The 26,755-nt window shown below is 44.8% G+C and overlaps 2 protein-coding genes across 7 annotated transcripts in view; one reads left to right on the top strand and one right to left on the bottom strand.

The window, feature by feature from the left end:
* The window catches only part of EFNA5 (ephrin A5), a 280,181-nt gene extending 254,796 nt beyond the window's left edge, over window positions 1-25,385 (bottom strand). For 2 of the 6 annotated variants that reach the window (XM_072788503.1, XM_072788516.1), the window contains exon 1: window positions 19,005-19,552. In XM_072788503.1, coding sequence (XP_072644604.1) covers window positions 19,005-19,129 — 125 coding nt within the window. In that variant the 5' untranslated portion in view covers window positions 19,130-19,552. Of the gene's footprint in view, window positions 1-19,004; window positions 19,553-22,530; window positions 22,633-23,051; window positions 23,156-23,653; window positions 23,787-25,231 lie in introns of those variants that run through there. The other 4 variants (XM_072788510.1, XM_072788483.1, XM_072788495.1 and 1 more) reach the window with 4 other exon arrangements.
* Window positions 19,463-26,189, top strand: LOC140609734 (uncharacterized). Its single transcript, XM_072784915.1, has 3 exons — window positions 19,463-19,587; window positions 19,934-20,819; window positions 22,278-26,189. Exons 1-3 carry the CDS (start codon window positions 19,463-19,465, stop codon window positions 22,308-22,310), a joined length of 1,044 nt encoding a protein of 347 aa, XP_072641016.1. The 3' UTR covers window positions 22,311-26,189.
* Window positions 26,190-26,755: the final 566 nt, after the last annotated feature.

The raw sequence follows: 26,755 nt of genomic DNA, 5'->3' as shown, positions 1-26,755 counted from the left end.
CCAGTCCCGGAGGCGCTCACCCAGCAGCAGGGCCTCCCAGCCCCCTCCGGCCGCGGACACCCGGGCCTCCTGGGAAGCTCTGGCCCAACAGCACCGCCGGGCCTCTCGCCGCGACCCGTTAGGCGGAGCGTGTCGCTCCACGCTGCCCACCCGAGGAGCCAAAGGCCACTCCCTGGCCAAGCTCAGAGCACATAAAATGCGGTTTCCTCATCTGCCAAGCGGCGATGGTTAGGATACCACCGTCCCGCGTGGTCCGGCCTGGACGCCCGGCTCTGAGGGTGAAGGGTGCCACGGGCCGTAGTAGGTGCTCACTAAACGCAGGCCAGCCAGAAAGCCTTCCGTTTCCAGAGGCGCACACACGTGCTTCTGCGGCCCCTAAAAAAGCAAAAGCGAATCCCACGTGCTCATCCCCACGCGGTCCCCAAAGGGCTACACCTCGGGGTGGGAGAACCTGAGCCAAAAGCCACTCGGGATCCTCGCCCGCCTCTCGGAAGCCTGGGAAGAGAAACGGGCAGAGCCCCAGATCCCATGACGCTTGTTGGGTGGTTTCTCTTTCTCTTCCCTTTTTTTTTTTTTCCTGTTTTACGTAATAGGTTTCTGCTAATGATTTGTATGAATAACGTTTTCTCGCTTTAAAAAAAGCAGCTTGAGAACAACCGCTCAGCCCATCAGTGAAACGATTCACATGCCACTGAGCACCCCCCCAAGTTCTGTCTGGAAACGTAGAAACTGCCCTGACGGCCCCCACCTTACCACCTACCCACCTCTCAACAAGCCTCACTCGAACACCCTGAGCATTTCCAGCATTCAGTTCGGTTTACGACGCAACTAAACGGCGCCCAAGATACGCAGCAGTGCAGAGCACGTCAGGCCCTGGGAGAACCCGCAAGTCCATCCGCCTCAAAGAGCGGTTCACCAGAGGCCCTACCCCTTGCGACGCCAAACGCCGCCTCACAGGGACACCTAAAAACGCGGCGAAACCCCCTCTTGTGCCTCAGACACTTTCACCAGATCCCCGTCATTCCCAATAAACTGCCTTCTGGGTTTCCCCCCCCAAATCCGTGACAGGGATACAGCCAGCAGGTCTTCACTCCTGTTGCCATGGATCTCCAGAACATCCTTCTAGGGCTTCTCCCCAGCTCTATTAAAAGCATAACCATCATCCAAAGGCCAAGTTATTCTTGCAGGAAGTAGCTCCTTTCTCCCCCGAGCAGATGTGTCTCTCTCTGTCCACAGCATTCCGTGCTGTTTTTGTGACGTCACTTGTTTTGTTGTTCATTATTAGCAGCCTCAGCGAAGCAGAGCATTTTGATCGCCGCCTTGACAATTAATGAATTTTTCTAATTGTCCTGGCATTTGCCCACGTGGGGCCTTCAGCACTGATGGGTTCACATCAAATGTCACAGAAGGGCAGCCCGGGTGGCCCAGCGGGTTAGCGCCGCCTTCAGCCCGGGGCGTGGTCCTGGAGACCTGGGATGGAGGCCCACGTTGGGCTCCCTGCATGGAGCCTGCTTCTCCCTCTGCCTGTGTCTCTGCCCCCCCCCCCCCCCTGGGTCTCTAATAAATAAATAAAATCTTAAAAAAAAAAAAAAAAAGTAAAAATGTCACAGAAGACCAGGCACTTAAGCTGAAGGGGTGCTTACAGCATCAGTCACGATGAGTAACAATTCAAACACACCGTCGGTCTTACTGTATATTTACTAAAAGTCACTTTTTGTAGCCGGGACGCATGAGGATGTCTTTTTAAGGATGTTTACTTTTCCACTTAGTATAGGTACCGGGGCGGTTTCTGTTTGTTTGGGTTCTTGAATTGAATGGTTCAAAAACCCAGGCAGCTTTTACTCAAAGTACTCCACTTGAAACAAGGAAATCTGTTTTATATTTACACGATTTAGTTTTCCTTTTTCAAAAAAAAAAGGGGGGGGAGGGGGAAGGAAAAAATTTTCATATAAAAAAAGGAAAAGATTTTCATATAATAAGAACCCATGCCCCTGTTCGGAACTTCAGAACTTTCCTTTCAGATGGCATATGGTTGTCCTTCAGCCCTCCCGGACCCAGGGGGACACCGAGGCACTAGGGGATCCGAGGGGGTGTGGAATCTGACGGGACCGCCGAAGCAGGAAAGGCTGACACGAGCATCAGAACAGGTATCAGGGAGGGAGAGGGATCCTTCTGGAATCCAGGCTTAGCCCTTATCTTTCTTTCAAGTCCACCAACAGGTGATGTTTCATTGGCCCTTGAGAAGACAGCATCACTGGCAGGAAGGCTTCCCCCAGACATGGGATGACAGACCCGCCAAGACAACAGCCTCACGTACCTTAAACTTCTCTGGAACGGACAGGCCAGTCCAGCTCTCGGGAGCCCAGCGCAGCCCCTGCTGGCTTTGTAGTCGCCCCCCCCCACCCAGGCCCAGGGGTGGGCCCCAGGCCTCACCCCCCTCCTAACACATGGGCTCTGGGGTGCTGACCAAGGCCAAATGGGAGGCTTTGTGCAGGCCTCAGCCCCAGACCCAGCCAATATTTACTCCAGTGTAGAGCCACCATCTTCCAGCTCCTTCCAAGCAGCACTCGACAGTGGAGGGGTCCCCGGATGGTTTCTAGATTTTATTTTAACGCAGGGGGAAGGGGCAGTGGAGTTAGTAGGGCCAGGGTAAACAGATTACTGTCCAAGCCACTCTCTCAGGGAAAACAAGGGAGGCTGTTCGACAACACAGGTTAAACTTTTTCAATACTAATTAGCAATTTATAACGAGAAAAAGAAACCAATCGTCTTCCCAACAGCGATTACTGAGCTCTTAAAACCCCCTTATCAGGCTGAAGGGCAAATCCACTTAAGGCGACCGCGGTACATCCTGCGAGCAGGGGCCTGAGCCTATCAACCACCAACATTTGCCTACGCGGCCCCGAATGGCAATGCTAAGGGCCCCCAGGGGTCAGTCCACACCGCTTGACTGACTTCCAAACCAGATCCCACGTACACTACCAATCCAAGCGTGTCCCACAGTGAAGTGGTGATTACCAGACCCTGCGACCCCAGAGTGTGCGATGGTAAGAACCGAAGGACGTTCACAGACAGTAAGACACGTGTGTGCTGCCTGGGCAATACTGGGAACAAGGTCCATGGCCTCGAAGAGAGTAACTGAAAAAAAAAAAGAAGTCAGTCTTCCCGCCAGTAAAAGTAGCTTACTACAGGATGGCAGGTGGGAGGGGTGGATAGTTGGCCCGTGGGTTTACGTTGCCTTAAATGTAGAGACACTCAATTAAAAATAAGACTATTCAACTGTAAATAGTTTTACATGTGCTTAGTGGACATAACTTAAAAAAAAAAAAAAAAAAGCTCAACTGTAATAAAACCAACCTGAAGTGACAGTGGGGAGATTTTACTGAAATGGTTAGGGCCATATAAAATTACTAAAAATTTCAGTCAGATACCTGAGGAAAGAAATTCATAGTGGTCTGCTGTACCCAATTATGAAGCTCATTATTCCGTTCAAATAAAAAAGTCATGACCATCATCTATATTCTTAGCGTATAAAACACACTGACACAATTTGGCCTTTAACAAAGGGAACAGAGAATTCGAATCACCCCCTCCTCCAAAAAATAGGAGGTCAAAGGTCTAGTAGGATTGGCTTGTTCAGTTACGTTTGTCTTAAATTCATCAAACGCATTGGAGTATGTTCAGCTCTAATCTTTACGACATTATTTACTGTATTAATAAAAACTAAATAATTAAAATGCGACTCAACTGAATCATTTCAACATCTTAAGGAATTCCTGGATTGCCATACACTCAATTTGATCAATCAAAGTGCTCTCATGGAAAGAATATACCGAGTCAGCCTAGCTGAGAGGAGGTCTCTGGCTGCTATTTTTGAACCGGTATATAAGAATATAAGGAATTATTTTTTCAATAATACAAAGTGTCAATAAGTAAGTCATCAAAATTTAAACTTCTTGAGTACCCTTTCGCCAAGAAAGGAGGCCTGGAACAAGAGAGGGATTGTAACCATTAATCATTCATCAGTCACTGAATCCAAGTAACATAAAATTACAGAGTTGTACACTTGAAATAAACACACAGCAAGCTCATTCCCTTGATAAATCTTAACTTCCAATTTAGTAGGACAAAAGGTATCTGCTTTTCTACGAGATAACACAAGAGTAACAAAGGTCAGCCTAGCATTCTAGTGAGCACAGCCATTCGAAATATTAGAGCATTGCACTTAATTTTAAGGGAAATCAGTTGTGCACAGTTATCAGCGCTCTTTCAAATAAATTTTGATTCAATAATTTTTACTTTTATGGCTACTTGCCAAGTGCTGTTCTCACCTGTCACTAAATTTCTGGGTACAGCACATAGGATCATTGATAATTTTCCTTATAAATTACTATTTGGGGTTGTTGTTTTTTTTTCATAAGTGAGGTTTATACCTTCAGGAGTAAAACAACATTATAAAATAATCGTGTAAGTATATGATTGCAATTTTAAAACAAGTAACAGACACATTTGCCATTCTCCTAAATAACTATAAACATATGAAGTAAAACCTGCTTTGAATAATCACCAGACAATTCTACAGAAAAGTGGCCCTTTGACAGTAATGGGTTACTCAGGTTTCAATGCATTAAAATATGTGTTCCTTGACAAATTCTGTTTCCTTTCTCAGCGAGATGCTGTTATGATCTATTTATGTTCCTAACATCAATGTGTGTATAATTAATATGTACTAAGTTTAAAAGCAGTCGATAACAGGAGTTTTTTAAGCACAGAGGCGTCAAGAGGCTAAACCCTGTTCTTCTGGCAGCAGGATTCAGAAGAATCCAAGGATCCCAGGGACAGCCGGGCTGCCTGTAAGGAACAGCCCCAGACAGGAATTGATTTGTTTCAACAAGCTCCTCATTGGAAATACAAGCATTCTCCAAGAGGGTGTCGGTATTCATTAATTTCTCCTTTGAGATGGAGATATCTCATTATACCTGCAAAGTCTAAAGCAGAGTATCAGGGTTTTAGAAGTCAAGAGGAAGCAACACAGAAGACACAGAGAGGAGACGAGAGGGCATTAAAAATAAACTTGACCAACGTTACAAAGGAGATCCAAAACCCCTTTCCGGGGAAGAGGAGGAGGCCGAACAACTTGCTTCTCGCGTGTCACCCTCTGCACATTGTCATCCTTGCAGAAATCCCAAGATAAAGCCTAAAACATAAAATGCAACTCAACCTATCTTTCACATGGTCACCTCTCCCATGATGCTCTGAAATTAGGTCTTTGGGTTTTCCACGCAACCTACAAGAAAATACAGAAGTAGAGAGAGAGATGCACCAGGCCGAAGGGAGGTGGCCTCCTCAGGCTCTAGACTTTTTAGAACTCCATTCTCAAAGTCCTGTCACAGATATACTTTCTTGTACATCTGCACAAATCTGAGGGGGACTTATTTTCATTATGCCCCTTTATTCGCAAAGGGTGAAGAAACTGAGGCTCCCCTTAGTCACCATGAGTGGCACACTCAGGAATCGACAAGAGCTGACACTTAACCAGACCTGAAATATGACGAACAAAACGTTAATGCAGACAACTGCAAAATCTAATCTGATGGTACGTTTTTAAGTGCCTTACTCTCTGAGCCCTTGCCTTTACAGCACCACCCAAGCTCACTTAAGGCCATATCCCCAACAGCTGCTATTATAAAAACTCAAAACCAAAAAAGTACATGAATTCGCTTTTATTTTATACAGTTGAAATGGTCTATAAACATACACATCAGTATTCCTAAGAACCTGATTATAACCCTATTAATGTGATGACAAATCACTGTAAATAACTTACTTAAAAACTATTTAATGTATTTACTCCTTCCCTCCCCCTCATTTTTTTAAATGAAGGGTAAACACAGTAACTAGAAAAATTCAGCATCTTCTACTTCACCTAAGCAGGGCGATGACCACAAATCTCAGGTGTATCAGCTCATTCTGAACAAAACCATCCTTTAGAGATATGCAAATGACTTCATTTTAATAAATGAAGATATCCTATTTCTAAATGTAATAATCTTCTAAGCACATAGCATACTCTGCTCTTAGGAACCACCTAAGTTCACACAGGCACAGAGTATTCTCAAATTCCTGTATCAATGAGCCTCATAAAACTAGAAACCAAGCAGATGTCATCTCAAAGTCACTGTCTCAGAATGCTCACTAATATGTTACAGCACGATGAGCATAAGCATAAACCTACTTAAAAAAAAAACCAAAACAGTAATGTCTTTATTTACTATTCTTAATAAGAGTCATAGTTCTTATAAAATGCTACCCAGTGTTTTAATTAAACCCATTTTATCAAGGATTTTAAAATGCAAAGATTTGCTTCTGTTTGATAATTACCTATAAAAAATGTTGGTAAAAACTATTATAAAAATAAAAGGATACTTGAATTAAGAGTGCTCACCATCTCTCCCCCCCCACACACTTTTCTTTTTATTAAACTACGGCTGATTTATAGTACAAACAGTCCCATCGTTCTTTTTATAATCATTGCGTAGAGGTAATTTTGGTTAAGTAAGTCTACCGCTGATGCTTTCAAAGACTTTACAGTTCACTCAGGAGATTAGTAACCTCGTATTTATACACACCGAGCGAAGAACAAAAAGGATACGCAGGGTAATCTGAATTTAACTAGTTCCATCCTTTACTTGTTAATACAAGCATCACATGATATTTATTCCGTAAATCAAGTGACATACAGACTGTGAAAAAAGTGGAAGCATATTTATGGACTTTTTATCACCCGGACCATAGAGGAACAAAGATTTTTCACAAAGGACACCAGAATCAGAAAATTTTAAAGCAGGAATGAATTTTCCCCAAGTCTTTTATAGCTCCATTGGAAGTGTAGGCCCCTGAAAGCCACCCACAACAAACCCAGCCAGTGGAAGCAGAGACACTATTAGTCATCTTCTATGCTGAATATAAAATGAACATTTTGGGTTCATTTAAGCATACCAATTTAAATTGGAAAGTGTTAAAAAAAATCTGTTTCTGAGGTGTGATTCCGGCATGGCCACATAAAATACATCTTTTGGGGAGGGTGTGCAAATAAATATCCTTAGACATTTATGACAGGATCCTCCTAAAACTTTTTGGACTAAGGCAATATTTTCACTCCAGTAGAATTTGTCTAAGCAAAACTTACAACAAAATCTCTGGCTTATTACTTTTCTTCATGGTGGATTTTTAATGATGCAGAAAGCTCAATATGCAAAGCTATTTTATTTGAGATTTGGGGGAAAGTGGCTAAAAATGAAGACTGCTTGGTCTTAAGACAAATAACCTTCACTTGTGCAAATACTGTGCCATTTTAGAAATTATAGAACCATATAGAAAGTTCAGGGCAAATACAACCAAGAGCCCTTGATGAGGAGCCAGAGGTAATCTCTCTCCCCACTGACTTATCTAGAACCTCGCTGCCCAAACTGTGGTGCACAGACCAACTGTATCCTATCACCTGGAGCTTGTTAGAAATGCTCACTTAGCAGGGCCCTGCCCCAGATCCACGGAATTAAAATCTGTATTTCAGCAAGACCTCCAGAGGATCTACTTGCAATTAGACTGTGACAAGCAGTGATCTAGAAATTGCTAACCAAATGCTTCATGCAGGGCTGCTGTTTACACTGTTTACTGTGATATCTCTAGTATAAGAACAATACCTGGTGCACAGTGGACACTCAATAAATATTTGCTGGATAAATCCATATGTGAACATTTCTTACAGTACTATCTACTCTGTGTATAAAATTGTTGTAACTGCACAAAACTGCAAGTCCCCTCAGGGTACAGATGCTGTCTTCATCTCTGAAGCTGCTGTGTGCCTCCCACTGCTTGCACGTATCACTCAAGAGATATTTTATCAATTGTAAATTTTAGATATTCAATATAGAAATATACTGTTCCTGTTGGATATTAGCTATGTTATTGCTTTAATGTGAAAACTTCGGGAAAATAAGTTAAAATCAATACCTAACTCCTAAATTCACCCATTTGGCTTTGATTTTAAGTATACGACAGAGAATTCACCCAAGGAATCAGAACAGTCATGGAAAACATTATACAGGGCCAAGTCCTAATGCCACGTGGTACCAGAGAACAGGGATGGCACGGATGATTGAAATCCAAAATTGATTCCAAAACCTCATGTTATTCAATAGCCTCGAAGTCTTTTCTTACCAAATCTCACACCAAAGCTGCTGTAGGTTTCAGAAAGGTCATTTTTTAGTTTTATTTCCTTTCTCAAAACCACCTATCCACAGGACAGGCCCAGAAATAGTGGAACAGCCAAAGCCATCAAAAGGGGAAAGATTGTGATAGAGCAATCTCCATAATAAACGAACGAGGTAATTAGTTCTCAAATTACCAGATATCAATACAGAAATCTAGAGATAGGAAGTAACAGTTCGTAAAAGAGGCAATTGTAAGAAATAATCAGATACATTAATAGCATCTCCAGATGCATGGATAACAAGACCATTTCAAAGCAAAACCCAAAATTATGATATATTCGGAGTCAAAATTACTGCTGGTCCTCTCAGTCCATGTAATAAGGGAGGGATACTAAAGTTAGGACTCCCTCCCCAGTAAGGAACTGCTTTGTTTCTTTTTCAATTACCTGAATCAGATTGTCTTTTATGCTTTTTTGTTTGGTTTCCGGGAACCCAGAGTTTCAAGTCAAGTCATCAGGTATGTCTGACCCCGCACGTATATATTCATATGGAATATCCCATATATGCATACACGCCCCTCCCAACACACACTCTGTCATGTTTTTGTTTTCCCAAGAGTATACTTGACAATGGTGATAGCAGAGTGTGTAATTAGTTTTCATTGTTCCCCTGACAGCTAGAGTTCCATACAAGACCCTTTTCTTTTTATGTTGTAAATGCTATGGAAAAAATACACTAATAACAGGCATTTAATTATGGGCCCAGCAACCATAGTGGGAACACTGCCAGAAGAGAAGGGAACCTCCGGAAGAGCAAAAACATACATTTGCAGGGGAAGAAAAAAAAGTTTGTTCCTCGGTTACAGTAATTCTCAAAATATTGGTGATGGGCATAGGATGGAAACATTTCGACTCTTTCCCTGAGTCTCCATCGACCATAAAGTAGGCATAAAACGCCCTATCAATACTAAAGCCAAGAAAACTACCGTTATCTGTGCTAAAATATTAATAAGAATAAAGGCATTGCTTATTAATAAGGGAAATACTCTTTAGAAGGGCTGGGTTTTGATACGATCAGTGAAGAGCACAAAGATTCAGTTTCAAATTTTGCTTTTTGCTCTGCTTTTCACAGAATTAAATGAGCACTTGTGAAACCAACTATCTGGGTGCCCCATTCCCTGAGGCCTCCTTTAATTTGTTTTATACAGTATTTAAAATAAAGCATCCCCCGAGTTGCTGTCAGGGCGCACACCAGATCTGTCACCGAGGCCCTTTCTCGCCTGATTAATTAGTAATTGGGAGACACATTTTGGCAGCTTTCATTTCCCTATTATTTTCTCTAGTTTGACACAAAACCCTGTCAGGAGCACCACTATTTGAACTGTACCCCTCTTAGTGCTGGGTCACTAAATTTTAATAAATGGAGCCCTTGCCAGAAAACTACCGAAATAGGCATAAAAGTTTATTGAAGCAGTAACAGTAAACAAATATATGAAGAAAACACTGAATGCCACAGTATCTAAAACACTAATGGTCTGTCTGAACCCAAGGGCTATTGGCAAGAGCGCAGAACAAAAAGTAAAAGAAAAAAGTCTTTAATAAAACCACCTCTTTCATCTGTCTTTAAAATATATATATATATTAGTTAAATAAAGCAGACACACGCTTTGGTGCCGCAGAGCCATACATCTGAGCCTCCTCCGTTATCCCAACCCAACGACTGCGTTTGTTGGGAGGCAAAGATTGAGAGTGGCCGCAGGACTACAGAAGCCGTCCAGGAGTCACAAAAGCTCTGTCTGAGCCAAACAAAGAAACATTTTTCATAAAAGGTAAGGTGAGGAACCTAAAAGTGAAGCTAAAAAGACTGATACTTCAGAGACCTGCAAATAGCTACAGAATCAGTTTCAGGTTCTCCATCTCAAAGTGTCAGTCACTTCAAAAAAGCATCCTGCTACTCTGGTGGCTCAGGACACCTGTGCGCCATGGCAGTGGCCACGCTGTGCGGGTCAGAGGTCACAGCTTCCACATTCCCACATCTGTCTGGATTTTTCTTGCCCTGAAACAATAGAAGGGGACCTAGGCTCATTTGCTCGCACTTTGTTTAACCTAATTGTTAAACACAAAGGATCGTTTCCCCATATTTTCTTTTCATTTCCCCATACTTAGAATGAGTTCTCCTTTTCTTTCCATCCCCATTTGTTTCCATGAAACTAAGTCCTATGAAAACCTTAACCAAGAGGTTAAGCTACCCCCCACCCCACCATAACATTATGAAAAGTCGTACGTCCCAGTGGTGTCTATGGAACACGAAACATCAAGTATCATGTCTACCACCATCCACATCTAGATCACAATTTGCACTGTAATTATCCAACCAAAATAAGCCATGCCTTGATTTTATTCAAATCATAAAACTGCATCTTAACATGACAAAATACTTTCCTAATACGTATTTTCACAATACGAAGCCAGAGCTAGTTGTTAACTATCGTTTCTATGCGCAGGAGTCACTAATAAGACTTAGAATGGACACTCTGACAGCTTGGAAGCAACAAGAAAAAAACAAAAGTATTTGCTAGTCCAAAAAGGCCACTTTGGACACTTTGGTTATTCTAGTCTTTCCATCAGCCAGTCAAAAAAACAAAACAAAACAAAAAAATGGATGGATGATGGATATCAGAGGAAAGCTCTTCAGTACAAAAACTGTCAACTCCTACCCGGACTTCAATAAGGAGTCTATGAGATGTTTATCATTTCTTAAAAACATGCATTTTATTTACTGCCTTTATATTGCATCTGCAATCACCAAAAATCCTACTTCTAATGAACTGAGGCAATCTGTGATGTAAGTAGTTTTCAATCTGTGCCCAGTTTAATCAGACTGAGTCAGGTTACTTTGAAATTAATCTTAAGGAAGTTCTGTTTTTACTGCAGTTCATGGGAATAATGTTCCCAGACATCATCAAACAGATGCAGTAGCAAGAAGTTTAGTATAAATTTTTGGTAAACTTTACTGGGCCACATGTTCTTCCAAATGTATCCAAAAATACAATATGTGGTGGAAAATAAGAGCAGACTCAGTTGATACATTCTCATAATTCTTAATAACAAATATGAATCTACTTCCAATATAATTTTCCATAAGAACCCCTAAGAACAGTCTAGTAATGAGAGAATGAAAGACTGTATTTCAGGGACAAAAAGGCTCCAATTTCATAGAATGCTTCTGAAAGCACCCCAAAATGTTTCATTTTTAAAATTACATACTTTTATCAGTACCTCTTCCTAGAGAAAGATTCTTGGTACCGCTGAGTGATTGAGGGGGAAAAAAAAAAAAAAATGTTGGCTGACATCAAAAGAACTACTTAGAACAATTAGAAAAAGGAAATTAAGATTTGGGGGCAGGGGGCGTGACCATCGGGGCTATTATTACTCTGAAATTAATAATAAATTATAAGCTTCAAGAGAAAAATACGTATGTAAACATGGTACAGCCCAACATGTAACATTTAAATATGCCTGGGTTTAAAATATATTATCACTAAACTAAAACCTCCTTTATTTCAACTAAATGGAAGACAGCCTTTTAATGAGCTCACAAATAACTTGATAGAGCTTTAAATGTAGAGCCCTGCCAAAATTATTAGAAAGTGGTTTAGTCCTTCTCTATCGTCCATATTCATTTTCGGACCAATTTCATGAAAGAAATAAAATCGCTTAAAACAAGATGGCTGCTTCTGAAGGGGGAAAAAAAAAAAAAAACAACCCGCTGATGTACCAGGAAGCCAAAACCCTAGCTTTTCTAAATGGGGGAGCAAAAACTTAGTCTTTTTTTTTTTTCCTCATCTCCAAGCGTGTATTCACACGTTTCCACGTGGAAACCTAGAGATTACACCGTGCAGTTATTTAAAATTACAGCAATTTTTTAAAAGGCCTAATCTTTGTGTGCCAATAAGAGAAGTGTCCAATGCATACACATGCAGCTATCACATGACCAAAATCCCCACGTCACAGCAGAATCACGGTCATCAGTCATGGAAAACGGGTCCCTTGATAAGTAATAACAGGAATAATACCGATGTACTTCATATCCCTTGAAGCATCGGTCGGAAAACGTCCGGTGACGTCCTGTTACAAACACAACATCTGTATTGGACTTTTTAAAGTAAACAGCCTAGGAACTTAACTGTCCGAGTCTCTCCTTGAATTGCACTTTGCTGACCTTCCCTGAAGCAAATGGCACATTAATTCTATGACATACATAATAAATATGAAAAGCATTCCCCTACATTGTGAAATAATTTTTAAAGAGATTTTTTTTTCCTAAAAATCACTCAAAACTATTTTTATTTCTCACTTGAGTGGAAAATAAGACCTGACAGTAACATTCTCCTCAACCTGTCAACTGTCAATTGTATGAAGGATGTTTCTAAAGATGACAAAGGTTTATTTTTCCTTATTGGAAATGATAGAATTCTCCTTGAATGAAAGCTCAGGTAACCATGACCGTGGTACACTGTTGTCTCTCAGCAGCTAACTCACTTAAGTAGGAGTTTTCACTATTTTAAAATCGTGTTTTTATTGAAATCCATGGCTGTTTGAAAACTAGACTCCAAAGCCTCAAAACCAAGCGTTTATATCCACACACATTTCCCATTTCAAAAGAGCGCACAGATCTCAGGAGTTCACAATAAATCCTTCAAAGTGCAATAAGGAGTATAGATTATCGAGAAGATGGACATACAGGGGACTTCTTTCATTCATAATCGAACTATGTGTAACAGTTACAGTCCAAAAAGAACCACATTATCACTTTTTGAATTTTAGACTAAGCTATTGTCTTCCAGTGCCTTGTTTACAACTGACTTAAGTTTGACGACGTAAATGCAGACAAACTGTAGGGGAAACAGATCTCCTGGTTGTGAGTAATATCCCATTCAGAAACACTGGAAATTCAAATTAATCACAAGAAATTTCTCTACAAAACAGGTCAGGATATAGATTCAGAAGCAAACGAAAACATAAAACTAATAATATAAATCAGGCCCTTAAGAGAGACAGTAATTTACTGCTGTTTAGCTGTCTAAGGCCACCATCCTAAGACAAATTACCAAAAGTGAATATTAATACCTCATTTCTTATACTCCTCGTTGAGGTTTTTACACCTGAATATGAAGGTGTGATCCGTCACAAATGATCAAAAGGCAATTTTTTTTCTCAGTTCGGAAGACTGATCCTGTCTCAATATCCTGGGTTAGTGGCCAGGGCCCTGCTCACTGTACTTAGGGACACACGGGCTTCCTTTCCAACATGAGCATTCGGACCAGAGCTGCTTTTTTTTTTTTTTTTTAACAGTTTGTGTACTGTTTCTAAAAAGTAGAATCAGTCGACATAGACTGGTTCATTACTAAAAATAAAACACAGGTTTTAAAATCCTCACTGCTACTGGAAGGGACGCAAAACAAATACAAAAATGAAAAGGGTTGATTGAGTGGCATCTTTAAAAAAAAAAAAAAAAAAAAAAAAAAACTACCAAGCAAATGATTTATTTATATTGGGGGAAAAAAAAAACACTAAACAATAGATCAATTCCACCCAAATGTAAAATTCTGTTCTTGGCATTTTCTCAGTTTTGTTCCACTTTGTATTTTAATGCTTTCTCTTTCTCAAAGGTACATTCTTTTAACATATTCTTCTCCCAAGCCTGCGAAGGCCAGGACTCCTGAAGGACTAATTGTATTCATTCATTTTCTGGGCCCAGCATGAAGCTGGTAGCTTGCTTGGTTCATAGCAACAGGGGAGGAGAGAAGGAGCTCATCTTTATCTGTCCCTATCCAACAGGAAATCAGGCCAGTGGACAGAATGCAATGCAAGGCCTGCTCAGGAGGCATCTTGCAAGATTAAATGGCAAAAAATTCACAAGGTTAATTTGCCCCCAAATAAGTAAGTGCTCCTTCCAAACCTGATCCTCAGCCTTCAAAGGTGGAAGCCTCTACAGCTATTGATTATCAGCCACAACACACATGGCAACAAGATATTCCTTCAGTGAGCCAATGGCTTAGTTAACACCACTAAAATCAACTAACAGGCAGTAATGAACAACTGAAGGCGCCCTCTGATTCTTTTAATCACAGGGAGTTTATTGACCTTGGTCTCATGCTGGAAATGCCAAATTAGACTGTACAGCCAAGTGTGCCTCAAATAGCACTGATGTCCCAGTCATCTAAAAAAAAAAAAAAAAAAAAAAAGACAGTTGACTATTTCTGAAAGCTTATTATGAATATATGACGCATAAAATGGATGGAACACACACCTCGGTAGCTAACTCTTCTTTTCAAACTTTTACGGAAAAGTGGCCAAAAACAAGAAGCATATTTTTCTTATCCGGACCTGTAACGTAAAAGAAAACACACAAACACACACACACACACACACACACACACACCAAAAAAAAAAAAAGAAAAAAAAAAGGAAGGGTAAGGATTCACTTCAGGTCTCCCACAGATAGATCACGGGAAAAGAGAGGAGATAAAAATCCCTGTCCTACTGCTTTATTTTTATCCGGATGTCTACATAAATTCTGATATAAAGATCAAAATGACAAAATCACCTAATTACATCTAATACATTACATGGAGGCTCAGAGTTAATAAAGTTTAAAAATTCTAGATAATGCTTTCTACTTGAAGGACTTTGTTATAAACAAACAGTATTCGAAACATTTAAAATTTCAAAAATAAAGTTAATCCTGTATAAGTCCAGTGATAAAATGCATTCAAACCCAGGATCAATTTTCCATCTTTCCTCAGAACATATTCTTAGATTTAAATCAAACCAATTTCATTTATTTGTCAGTGGAAAAGGCACAGGGCTGGAATACTAGTATGCATACAATAAAACTCTGATGACTCAGATTTTTAAAAATCAAACAAATTTACTTTGAAAGGAAAAAAATAAACACCAAAGGGATTATGACCAAGAGAAAAAAAAAAAGTTACTACTTCTCTCTACTAAGGCACATATATATGATCTGTAAGCCAGAAAGGGTTAGGAGTACTGACCTAGAATTCGTATCACTTTCACAACTCCAAGATTACATGTTAACAAAACTAAATGATGTCAATTACGTGCTACTGGAAGATGAAATGTTTAATTTACAAGTCCTTACAAGAATTTTCAAAGTCCAAAGAAAACATGATTAGGTTAAAATTTAGTATACCCCAGGTGAATTATAGAGATTTTTTTTTCCCCCATCAGAGCATAACACTTTAAATTGGTGATACTCAGAACCTAACAGAAGCAAAGCGTTAAGTGAGGAGAATCAGTATTCTTAAAGTACGCTGATAATATTTGCCACTGTATTATCTTACTGTTCCACCCATTAATGCCAACTAGTAGGAGACACGTTTAATTATCCCAGCATCATTTTGGCAACTGGTCAAAAGAAACCAAGAAATTCTTCAATATACACACAATATCTAAAAGAGTATTCTCAGTGGAGGCACCAAACGGTTTATAGGAGGCTTCAGATGGAGAGAGGCATGTTCTTATACTGAGTCATCTCTATCTTTATAAGCATAGCTGCTATGGGAGAATGTAAAGTTTTATTACTGAAAGTCTCTTTAAAAGTTACTTAAAAGCTTTTTTACATTCTTAAAAGAAATTAAAGACAAATAGCTATATTCTCCTTGATTTAGATATTCATTACTCAAAGTTATTTAGTAACATGCTGGTTCAGAATCAGCCTTCAGAACATGAAAGGATCACTCTGTTACTCAGGTGAAATCCAGACAACTTCCCAAATCCTTAAATATGGAAGATGCATTTTGGCAAATTTTATCACATACTTCTATTCAGATCAATAGTTCTCAGTTGCTATTTCAGAGATTTGTGCCAATTCAAAACCTAAAAGTTGGTTTGGGGCCCACCACCCAGTAAATACTAGCAGCTAAAAAGTTACCAGCATTTGAAAATTGAACATCCACTTTTCAGAAACGAATACCCAGGACGATAGATTCTATCTGGTAGCATATAAATTTAATATTTTCTTCTTCTAATAAATAAAATAAAATTCATCTAGATCTATGGATGCTAAATGGCATAATGGAGAGTCAGCAATGAAAACATAAACTCCTAGGACTACACAAGTTACAATATAACATACTTAAACCCTGTGATCAAGTTGTAATACTTAATTCTAATTGTATTTAAACACGATTTCAATTTCAACTCCCTTGGTATAAGCTAAAATATATTTACTTCATTTTGCAACAGAATCCCTTATTAGCAGCTTGTCTACTGAACTTTTCTAAGAAAAAAAAATTTTTAATCTGTTTAAGTTGCAACAAAAGTTTTCAACTTTCTTCCAAAAGACTAAGTCTTCTGATCTTATTAGTTTAGCAAGTCCTAAAAAAAAAAAAAACAGGACTTCTATAAAATCAGAAGGCATGCTTAGATTACTGTACAAAATGATTACATTGAAAACAAAATGTAAAACATTGAATTTACAAAATTAGTAAACCCTTGAAAATTCTGAAATTTCTTCACCATCTTTTGAGATAAACTGTGTTTATTTGTAAATTAGTTATTTTGCATTGCCTCTTTTTAAATTACATCCAAGCTGAATTTTCTTAACACATTAAAAAAAGAAAAAAAAAAAAAAACACATCTTATTCACCATTTCAGAGATAAATCCGTCAACCGGTCCCTACCTTTTCAATTACGTTATCTTTTAAAGTAAGTTTTACCAAGACAACGTATGATGATAAACGTGCCCACAAACCCCTAAGAATACTAAAGTTAGAGCTGGGTCTCTTGGGAGAGGGGGACATCGTCCTTTCTTTTGAACGTTATCAAAATGATAATGATCAAATAAAAAGGTATTTCCACAAGCCTGGAATTGGAGGATGGACTCGAAAATACCCTTTGGTATTTTGAAATTCTACAGATTAACTTTGTCTGGGCAGGTTCAAAGCCACCATGGCATCCTGAGCAGAGTTTTCTACAGGCAGGGCAGATCTATTAAAAAACATGACCTGTGACAAAAATCAATGTGCTAATCTCAAGCCAAACAACAGTATCAAAAGCATAAAACAGAGATAACCTAAGATAAAATGTCCTCAGACTAACTCAGACTAGCTTGACAGGTTAGGAAGGAGGGGGACGTGGGGGTGTCGCGGATTCTTTCTGTTTTAACCCAGGACGACTGGAACACCCAAGTATCCAGATACATGAAAACCATGAGCAAAAAGATCACCCTGGGAAGTTTGGAGTGGGAAAGAGAAGACAAACCGAGCACAAAATGCCCCACATTCCCCTAACCGGTTTTCGCCGCTGTTTTATTTAATAGGGCGCTAAAGTTCAGAAATAGAAATTCCTCTATTTCGTAGATGCTGTTTAATAAAGCCCAGGGGGGAATAAAACCAACCAACATAATGAGACTTGCTTTTAACACCATCACAACTGGAAAGCTTGCTCTATTTGTCTTGTCAGCTTTAATAAAAGGCATCTCCTCTGGCAGGATGGCTTCTCTTTCTTTGCCTAAGAGTGGTAAGTGGCATGTCAAAGGAGAAATAGCTTCCCATCATCCCACCACCCACCTCCCGGAGACTTTTTTTTTTTTTTTAAAGATCCAAACTTTCAGGGCTGTCTGTCCTGGCAGGCGGTGCAGTTTCGGGCTTGGGCTGCCCGGGCGGCCCACCTCTCCCGGAGCAGCAGGGCGGGGTGGGGGCTGCAGGGCCTCCCTCCTCCAAGCGGGGGATGCCTCCCAAGCCCGGATCTCGGGGGCCAGGAGGGAGGCGGGAGGGCACGGCCTGCCCCAGGCCCCCGGCTCCCCACTTCCCTGCAGCGGAGGGCGCCCCGAGGCCAGGTGCCCCCCCACCCCCCGCGCCCCGGGGCAGGCGCCGGACGCAGCGCGCACCTGGCAGCTGGCCGCGGGCCCGGGGAGGCCGGGGCTGCCCTCGGGCGGGGCGCGGAGGGCGCTCGGAGCTGCTGTGCACCCGCGGGGGGCTCGCCGGCGCGCTGCCCTTCCAGCAGCCCCGACCCGGGGGCGCCCCAGCTCCGGCCTCCCGCGCCCCCTCCCTCCCCGCGGGGCCGGGGTGACCGCGCGCCTTCCCGCGGCCGCCCGCCGCCGCCCACCTCGGGCTCCCTCCGCCGCCAACTCCGGCAGCTCGCTCTGCACACAGGACGCAACCGGCACTGGAGCAAACTTTGTTGCACCCCGAGCCCGCGGGGTGGAGAGGTGGCGGGTCACGGGGGGGCGCGAGGACCCCCTCCGCCGCCAGGCGCCCGGAGCCCCCGGAGCTCGGCTGCTTGCAAAAGCCGAAAGCTTCCGCTGCCCCAGCCCGTGCGCTCTCGGAGCGCGCCCAAAGGGGGAAGAAAAATCCAACGGGAAAGAAAATTTAAAAAAAAATAATAAGGGGGCGGGGAGGAACTTTGGGCATGTTTGGCGGGTGCTCCCCGCAGCCGCCGCGCCCCCCAGGCTGCAGGCGGGAACGCTCGGAGGCGCCACGCCGGGAGCCGGGAGCGGGGAGCCGGGAGCGGGATGCGGGATGCGGGCCGGCACGCCCAGGGCGAGGCGGCGCAGGAGCCTCGAGTCCCCGGCGCCCCGGCGGCGCTCCCGGGGAGCCCCGGCCCCTCGGACGCGGCTGAACAAAGAAAGAGAGGCGCGACCCGAGAGCTTCCCGCGGGCGCCCCGGGGGCCCCCCGCGTCCCGGCGCCGCAGCTCGCAGGGCGCGCGCGGGTCCCCAGGCGGCCCGAGGAGCCCGGCCCTGCGCGCCGCCAGCCGCCTTACCTGGGGTTGCTGCTGTTCCAGTAGACGGCGTAGCGGTCGGCGACGGCCTTGGAGCCCGGGTCCTGGCTCAACGCGCACATCCAGAGCACCAGGAACACCAGCGTCAACATCTCCACGTGCAACATCACGCCCGGCCAGCGGCGGAGCCCCCGGAGCGGCCGCTCCGGGGAGAGAGCGCAGGGATCCGGAGGGCGGGAGGAGGGGGAGGGCGGGGGAGCCGCGGCGGCAGGAGGAGGAGGAGGAGGAGGAGGAGGAGGAGGAGGAGGGCAGGAGCCCAATAAATACGAATAAATAAGAATGAAGAGTGGCGACAAGAGAAAAGAGGCGCACGCCGAGCTGGGGAGACGGTGGCGCGCGGGGAGGGGGGGCGCGAAGACTAACTCGCTCCCCCACTGGAGGGTTCCGGAGGAAAATTTTAAAAAAATTTTTTTAAATTAAAAAAAAAAAGGGATCACAAGATGGAGAGAAGCATGCGTGTGTGCGGGGGCGAGGGCGAGGGCGGGGAAGGGGTGCCGAGCCGGGGCTCGCGCGGCGGCGGCAGGCCGGTCACCCCGGGAGGAGGGGGCGCGCGCCGGGCCGGCGGGTTGGGGCGGGCGGCGGCGCGCGCTGCACGGGCACCGGGAGTTGCGCGCCGCGGCCGCGGGGAGACATGCACCGGCCCGCCGGGCCCGGCTCAGCGGCGGCGCCGCGGGATGCGCTCGGCTCCTCCTCCGCCGCCTCCGCCGCCGCCGCCGCCTCCGCCGCCGCCCGGGGCCCTCGCCGCGCGCCCCGCTTCGCCGCAAGTTACTTTGGCGGCCGGAGCGAAACTGCAGGGGGCGGGCTCCGCGTGGATGCGGACCGCGGCCCCGCGGGGTGGGGGTGGGGGTGGGGCCGGAGCGGGGGCGGGGGGCGGCGTGCGGGCACCCCCGTGCCCCCCCGCCTGGTCCGAGCCTTCGCCGGGAGGCCCGGCTGCAAGCCCCGGAGGGCTCGTCGGTGCCGCGGGCGCGCCGCGGAGGCCGGGGATCCGCAGCCACAAGCCCGGCCCCGCCGGCGTCCCGGAGCTGCGCGCGCGGCCGGCGAGGAGCGGTCCTGCCTTTGCAAACCTCAAAGAAAAGTTTGGCTGTCCGCGTCTTCCGGCGGGTCCCCGGGCGCTGGCGGGGGGCCTCGGGGACTCCTGGCGCGCGCCCTCCCGGGCCGGGTGCGGGTGCGGGTGCGGCGGGGCGCACGAGGAGCGGAGGTTACGAGCCCGCCGGCGAGGCGGAGCTGGGGCGCCCAGCCCTGCAGGACGCCGCCGACCCGACTGTTAGGGCTGCAGAGCGGGAAGGGGAAAAGCAACCACTTTTAGACGAACGCCTCCAACTCCGGGACGGGCTGATTGAGGTCAGTCTCCGGTCGCCTCCCCCGTGGAGCAAGACCGAGCCCCCCAGACGCGGTGCCAAGGGCCTGGGGCGAGCGCTCACAAGTGTCCCTGCGACTCCGACGGGTCCGGACGCAAGCCTGGCAACTTGTAGAGATGCATCAATCAGTTTGAAACGGGAAAGAGGAAAAAATAATAATAATAATAATAAAATTTTAAAAAAGAGCGAGAGCGCAGGAGCGAGTGGCACCTCCCCGATGACTACATCAGAAAACCTTCTCGATCCTCCTGCAGCAGCTGCTCCTCTTTTCCCTCCTCGGGCGCAGCAGCAACAAGAGGTGAAAAGCACCAACCGAATCCTCAAACCTCTACCGGGCGGGAAAATAAACTTGAGCAGCAGCAGCGGCGGCGGCGGCGGCGGCAGCAGCAGCACGAGCAGCCCGGGGAGGATGGAAATGACTGGCGAGAAGTGCAAAGAGGTAAAAGTCAGTTTTGCAAAAGAGGGAGGCAAAAAAAAAGGGGGGGGAGAGAGAGAAAAAATGCTTTATGGGAAAAAAAAAAAACCCTCCGCGGGCACGCCCCCTCGTTAATGACCTGCGTGGAACGCCGACAGCAGCGGGGACCCAGCCGCCGCCGCCGCCGCCCCGGAGCGCAGGGCCGCGCGCGTGACCGTGGACGTGGGCGGCGCGGCCGGGGGGCGCGGGGGGAGCGCGGGACCCCGCGGGGGGAGGCGCCCAGCCCGCGCTGCGGCCGCCGCGGCCCGGGTCACGTGGCTGCTTTTTTTTTTTCTTTCTCGCTCCTCCCGCCCCTTCCCTCCCCGTGCAGTTTGCTCGGGGAGGGGGGGTGGGGTGCGCGAGCGGCCTGCTGTTTGCTTACAGGTCGGGTTTTTTTTTCCTCTCTCGCTCTTCACTCCAACGGGATTGGCTTGTTCCACGAGAGAGAGGCGTTTTCTTAATCTCCTCCCTTCCCCACGCCTCCCGCCCCCCTGCCCGGCCCCACCTTCCAGAAACCTGACTAATTGAATTACTGGGAGTGCCCGGGCGGCCGCGCGTAACCCTTTGGATGCTGAGCCTCGGCTGGGCGCTGGGCCCGGGCCGGGTTGGACGCCCGTGGACGCGCCAGTCGGGGCTTTGGGTGACACAGCAGCCTGTTCCCATCGTGGAAGCGGCAGGCCGGGCCCCGCAGGTGTCTCCAAGCCCCCCCCTCACCTGTCCCCACCCACCCACCCCCCAGAGACAGGCTGGCGGGGAGCCTCGGTGGCCGCGTTCCTGCAAAGCGCGCGCAGTGCGGGGCGCTGGGTCATCCTGGAGACCTGGGCGGCCCTCCTGCGTCTCTCCCCACCAGGGACCTCAAGGCTGCTGACTTCCTTTAAAATGATGCTGTAAAACACACAGTGTGTGTGTGTGTGTGTGTGTGTGTGTGTGTGTGTGCGTGCAGTTGAGGAAAGCACAGTGTAAAGTGATCACAAATCGGTGAGCTCCTCGAGCGGGAAGGAAATGAATGCAGCTGGCAGCCCCAGGTGAACACCGTACACCTTTGACAGGTCACCCCCCCCCCAGGCTGGTTTGCCGTCCCCCCCCCTCCTCCTCCAGGATGAATGCTTGCAAGAACCGGGTGCGCGGAGAAGTGGGGTCCCTGCAGCACGAGTCCCTTTAGCATCAGGACAGGCCTCCAGAGCTCGGGCCGCGAAGCACGGCCTCCGGGCAGCGACCCCCCCCCCTCGCCCTGCGGTGCCCTGGGGCGCTGGGGGGGCACCGAGGCCTTGGAGACCTGAGCCCCCGAGGGATGCTTCCCGCCGGCCTCGCTGGGCAGGGCTGATCCCAAGGAGGCAGGCGGTTTAGTTTGCCTCCCAAACCTTCCTGTTTTCCCCCTTTTACTCATTAGCCCAATAAAATCCAATATCACGTTCTCCCTCCTGTGCTTTACGGTTTTTCCAGCGCAGACTTTCCAGGCGCTTCGGAATGGTTTAGAAGCGTCCAGACGCCCTCCAGTGGTGGGCCTGAAGTCCGCACGCAGCGGGGGTACCGCCGGCAGCTCGGCCCGGGATGGAGTGGGATGGAGACCCTGGGGTCAAGATGCATAAAGACTGCAGGGAAAAGGAACGCGCACCTGGGCCTGGAATTACCTGGAGGCAATGAGCTCTTGCCTAAAAGCTGGGTCCCATTCCTCGCTTCCAGAAAATTTTCCTACCTGTGCTGGGAAAGGAACTCCTCTATTTGCAACCAGGTGTAAGCTGCAACCTGCGTGAAGACAGACTCGGTGACAGACCACCCCGACAGACCAACAGCCCTGCTAATTAAAAAAAAAAAAAAAAAAAAGCAAATTCAGAATGTATTAACACAACTACTTGTCTACCACAAAATTCCAGCAGTTGAGAAAGTTGGGAAACTGAAGCCAGGGAACTAAACGATAAGCAATTATTTTTGAGACCAAATTTTTCTTTAAAACTTTATTTAAAAAAAAATAAAACTTTATTTACTTTGCGCCCCCACCCCACCCCCAGTCTGTAATCTTGCTGATGTTCAAGTTCATGGCCCATTTGAGGATGCATTTGTTTTTTGCTTTGCAGGAATGGCACATTTCTCTCCCCCCCCCCCCCAGCCTTTCTGATAGTGGCTCTAATAAGTGCTCAGATGACTGAGGCAGTTGTGGACGAAATATTCTGGACTCTTTTAAGGGACATGGGTATCTTTAGGAAGAAGAAAACTCACAGCCCTGTCTTGGGGAAAATGCTGATCCTCATCAGAAAGTCTTTGCAGTCAGGGAAATATCAGGTATCAGGGACTTAGCAAGCTGGCTTCCTGTGGCGTCAAAGCTGAAGGAGTAAAGAAAAAGAAATTATACCCACTTACTTCCTATATGAAACTCATACTCCAAATGTGAAAATTCAACAGATCAAAAGAATATAGAGGTCCTAGTATTTTCAATATCTAATTTGCTTAGAGGCTGGATGGTCCAATTTTAAACAGAAAAAAATAATCACACATGATGGTCCTCCCTAAAATGATCCAAGGAATCGGAATAAGACATTGGAATTTGCAACTGTTACAGGACAGGACTCAAATGTCTGTGTTAGGAAATAATTCATAAACTTAAGCCAAATGCCTCCTTCTGGGATGATAGACCTAAGCAATTGTTGGTACTGGAGTAGCTAAGCAGCAACATGATAGATACGCAGGGACTGGACTTTGAGGAGGTGTTATCAACCGTGTACTTGTCACCAGACGAAGTAACTTTGTCTCTTTGGGAAAACATTTAAGCAATTTGAATTTATACAAATCAGCATTATATAAAAGAACTGTATTATGATTACTCCAGTGTCACAGAGGCAGTGACTCTTAAGCTGGCCTCTGACGGGTAAATAGCCCTCTGCCAAGTGGTTGACGTATGAGGAAGAAAGCAGCAAGCTAAAAACGCAGAGGAATAAAAGTGTAGGAAGCGTTCGAAGGCTCTGAGTTGACAAGACTTGAACAGGGTTGTATGTAGGGAGCTGAGACCTGAAGTCTGTTAAGAAGATTCCAGAAGAGCGTAACTGCAACCTACAAATGTTTGAATTTAAAGCTACAGGCGACCAAATGCACTGGTGGTTTTAACCCAAGTGACAAGCAGTGATCATTGCAACACACACGTAGGGATGGGTTTACTGGTTGGTTTGTTCTTTATTAATTTGTTCGTTACTGTTTGGCCTTGAACTATCCAGACTGGTGTTCTAACCTTGGCCACAAATTAGAGTTACCTGGGAGCTTTCGTATGTATGTATGTATGTATTTATTTTTAGGATTTTATTTATTTATTTGAGAGAAAGAGAAAACAGGAGTAGGGGGAGGGATACAGGGAGAAGCAAATTCCCAACAGGACCCCAGGCATCATCGGACATCGCATCTTGACCCAGAGCCAAAGGCAGAGCGCCCCAGGCGCCCCCACCTAGGGAGCTATTTTAAAAAGAGTAATGCCAGGACCCCACTTCCTGTTTTAGTTAGTTAGGGGCCAGGACCTGGGAGCTGTAACTTTTAGAAGCTCCCCATCCTCCAGCCCCAGGGGTTTCTGAGGAGCAGAGAAAACTGAGAATCACTGATCTAGGGAATTTATTTTCACCTTAACTACTCCAACATTTTAGGCAAAAAAAAAAAAAAAAAAAAAAGGAAATTCTGTACTTATTTGTCTGAAATGCTCCAACTAACCATCAGGGCAGGAATGTTGATACCTTTGAGAACTGAACTTTGTGGTCCTCCCTATTAAAATGAAATGATCCTTTAAAAGTCGTTTCCACGTGGCAAGAAAGAGAATGCCATCTCCCAGATGGGGCTGGGTGGGCAAAGCTTGCTTTCAAATTTGGGTTAATTTTTGGGGGGCTAGTTTAGACTTCGTGTTTGCACTAGCTGTCTCCAGGTGGAAGCAGAATTCTGTGGGGTCAAGTGTCCGAAGAAATGAAGCAAGCCGGTGAGTCAAGCATTACAGTCCATGGACTAAGCAAATTCTAATATCCGCAGTTAAATTAGAACTGATACCCAGAAGAAATAATAAAGGAAACAAACTCAAGAACAAAGATGAAAGGATATAACAGACACAAAACTTTCTAACAGACGACTAACAGAATGGTATTTAATCTAACCCTGCAATTTCTCTTCCTAGAACACTTAGGATTCATTCCAAAGCCCCAAGAAACCCAGGTTCTGTTGCCAAACTAATGAAGCCTTCGCTCCTCCTCACCCCTTTTTAAACAGGTTTCTCAGAATCTTTAGAAATAACTATTTGCTAGTTTTTCTCTCCTTGGAGACCTAAGGAAATGCTCCTTTTCTATTTCTGATCTTGCTGTCGCTTCTGTGTACAACCTAAAAGTGAAAAAACAAAACAAAAAAACTGTCTACTAAATAGAGTGTCGCGTCTCTACCTTCTGTCGTGTGACCTTCAACTTCTATCATGAATCTTCTACTTTTGCTCATTCTTTCTTTCCTTCCCGGGTGCTTCCTGGGGGTTGTTTCACAGCATCCCTTCTCAGAAAGTCTGTGCTTAAGTAGAAGGAGTTTCACAAGTTGCTATAATATTCTGAAAAAGACATTTTCCAAATTTTTTATTTATGAACTGTCTGCTGTTGTTTTGCCTGTTTGAAAACATAGTTTACATAAGATCTGCAGAGCAAACTTTTTAAACATACAGGAGCTTGGACGGTCATTTCGGTAAACAACCAAACCATGTAATTAGACATATGTGAAAATATGTGTTCTGGTCCTGTGTATTACAAATGACTATGTGCTTACGTGTAATTTAAAAAGCAAACAAGAACTAGTTGATTCAACCAATTTCCACATCACTTTTCATTATCTAAGCTTCATTCTATACACCAGAGTTACGTGATGAGTCTTCAACTATAAAGCTGAAATTGGGAGGTGATTTTATTCCCATTCCTATGGGAATTTTCATGTTGTTTTTACCACGTGAACTGTATGTACTTTTCAGTGCTCTACATTTTCCCTCTTCAAATTTTTAAATAAAAATTACCGAGTAAAATGTATCTGCATTTTACAAATCTAATCCATCAACTTGCATAAAGTATACTGTCCTACAATGTTCTTTGTACAATTATTAAATAACACTACATTCTTTGTTCAAAAGAATCTACATGGCAGGGGCACCTGGGTGGCTCAGTTGGTTGAGCTTCCGACCCTGGATTTCAGCTCAGCTTGTGATCTCAGGGTCCAACCCTGCACTCCGTGGGGAGTCTGCTTGAGGATTCTCTCTCTCTCTCTCTCTGTCTCTCTCTCTCCCCCCGCCCCCCTCCCCTGCTCCCCAGCTCCCTCTGCTCCTGTGCTCACACTCTCTCTAAAATAAATAAATCTTTAAAACAAAGAATATACATGGCGATGAATGCATATTACCAAAAAAAGTTTGTACCTAGGTTTTATTACGATGGCAATCATAGACATCTATAGCATAACTTCATTTAAATATAAAGAATATAAGTAACCTTTCAGAAATAAAGTTAATTTGTAGTTTTTTCTGTATTCAAACTGATAATTAGGATACATTTATCCCATTAGCTCCATCTACCATCATCCAAAAAATATGTAAGTATGCATCTCTATTTCCTCTACCTGCTTGGATGCTCAAAAGAAGTTGGAATATCTATTTTTTATTTCACTGAGGCCTTTATATATATAAAAATTATACATATTATATATTTAATATATATATACACATATATACACACACATATTTACCTGTATAGCATATATATGAGCATATACAGTGATAGATAAAGAGAGAGAACTTAATTTTCAATCAATTTTCACCCAAGACTTTCATGACCTTCTGGGAGAATTCTATTCAATGACAAGTAAAAGATATAATCCTTAGTTGGCATGATTTCATGAAATAGGAAATGCTGTTTCTAAGCCCCTTTTTTTGCTTTGGCCTT

Source organism: Canis lupus, chromosome 2, assembly GCF_048164855.1.
Source record: "Canis lupus baileyi chromosome 2, mCanLup2.hap1, whole genome shotgun sequence".
Classification (NCBI taxonomy): domain Eukaryota; kingdom Metazoa; phylum Chordata; class Mammalia; order Carnivora; family Canidae; genus Canis; species Canis lupus.
Note: the sequence above shows the minus strand (reverse complement) of the source record. Positions and strands in the feature narration are given on the sequence as shown.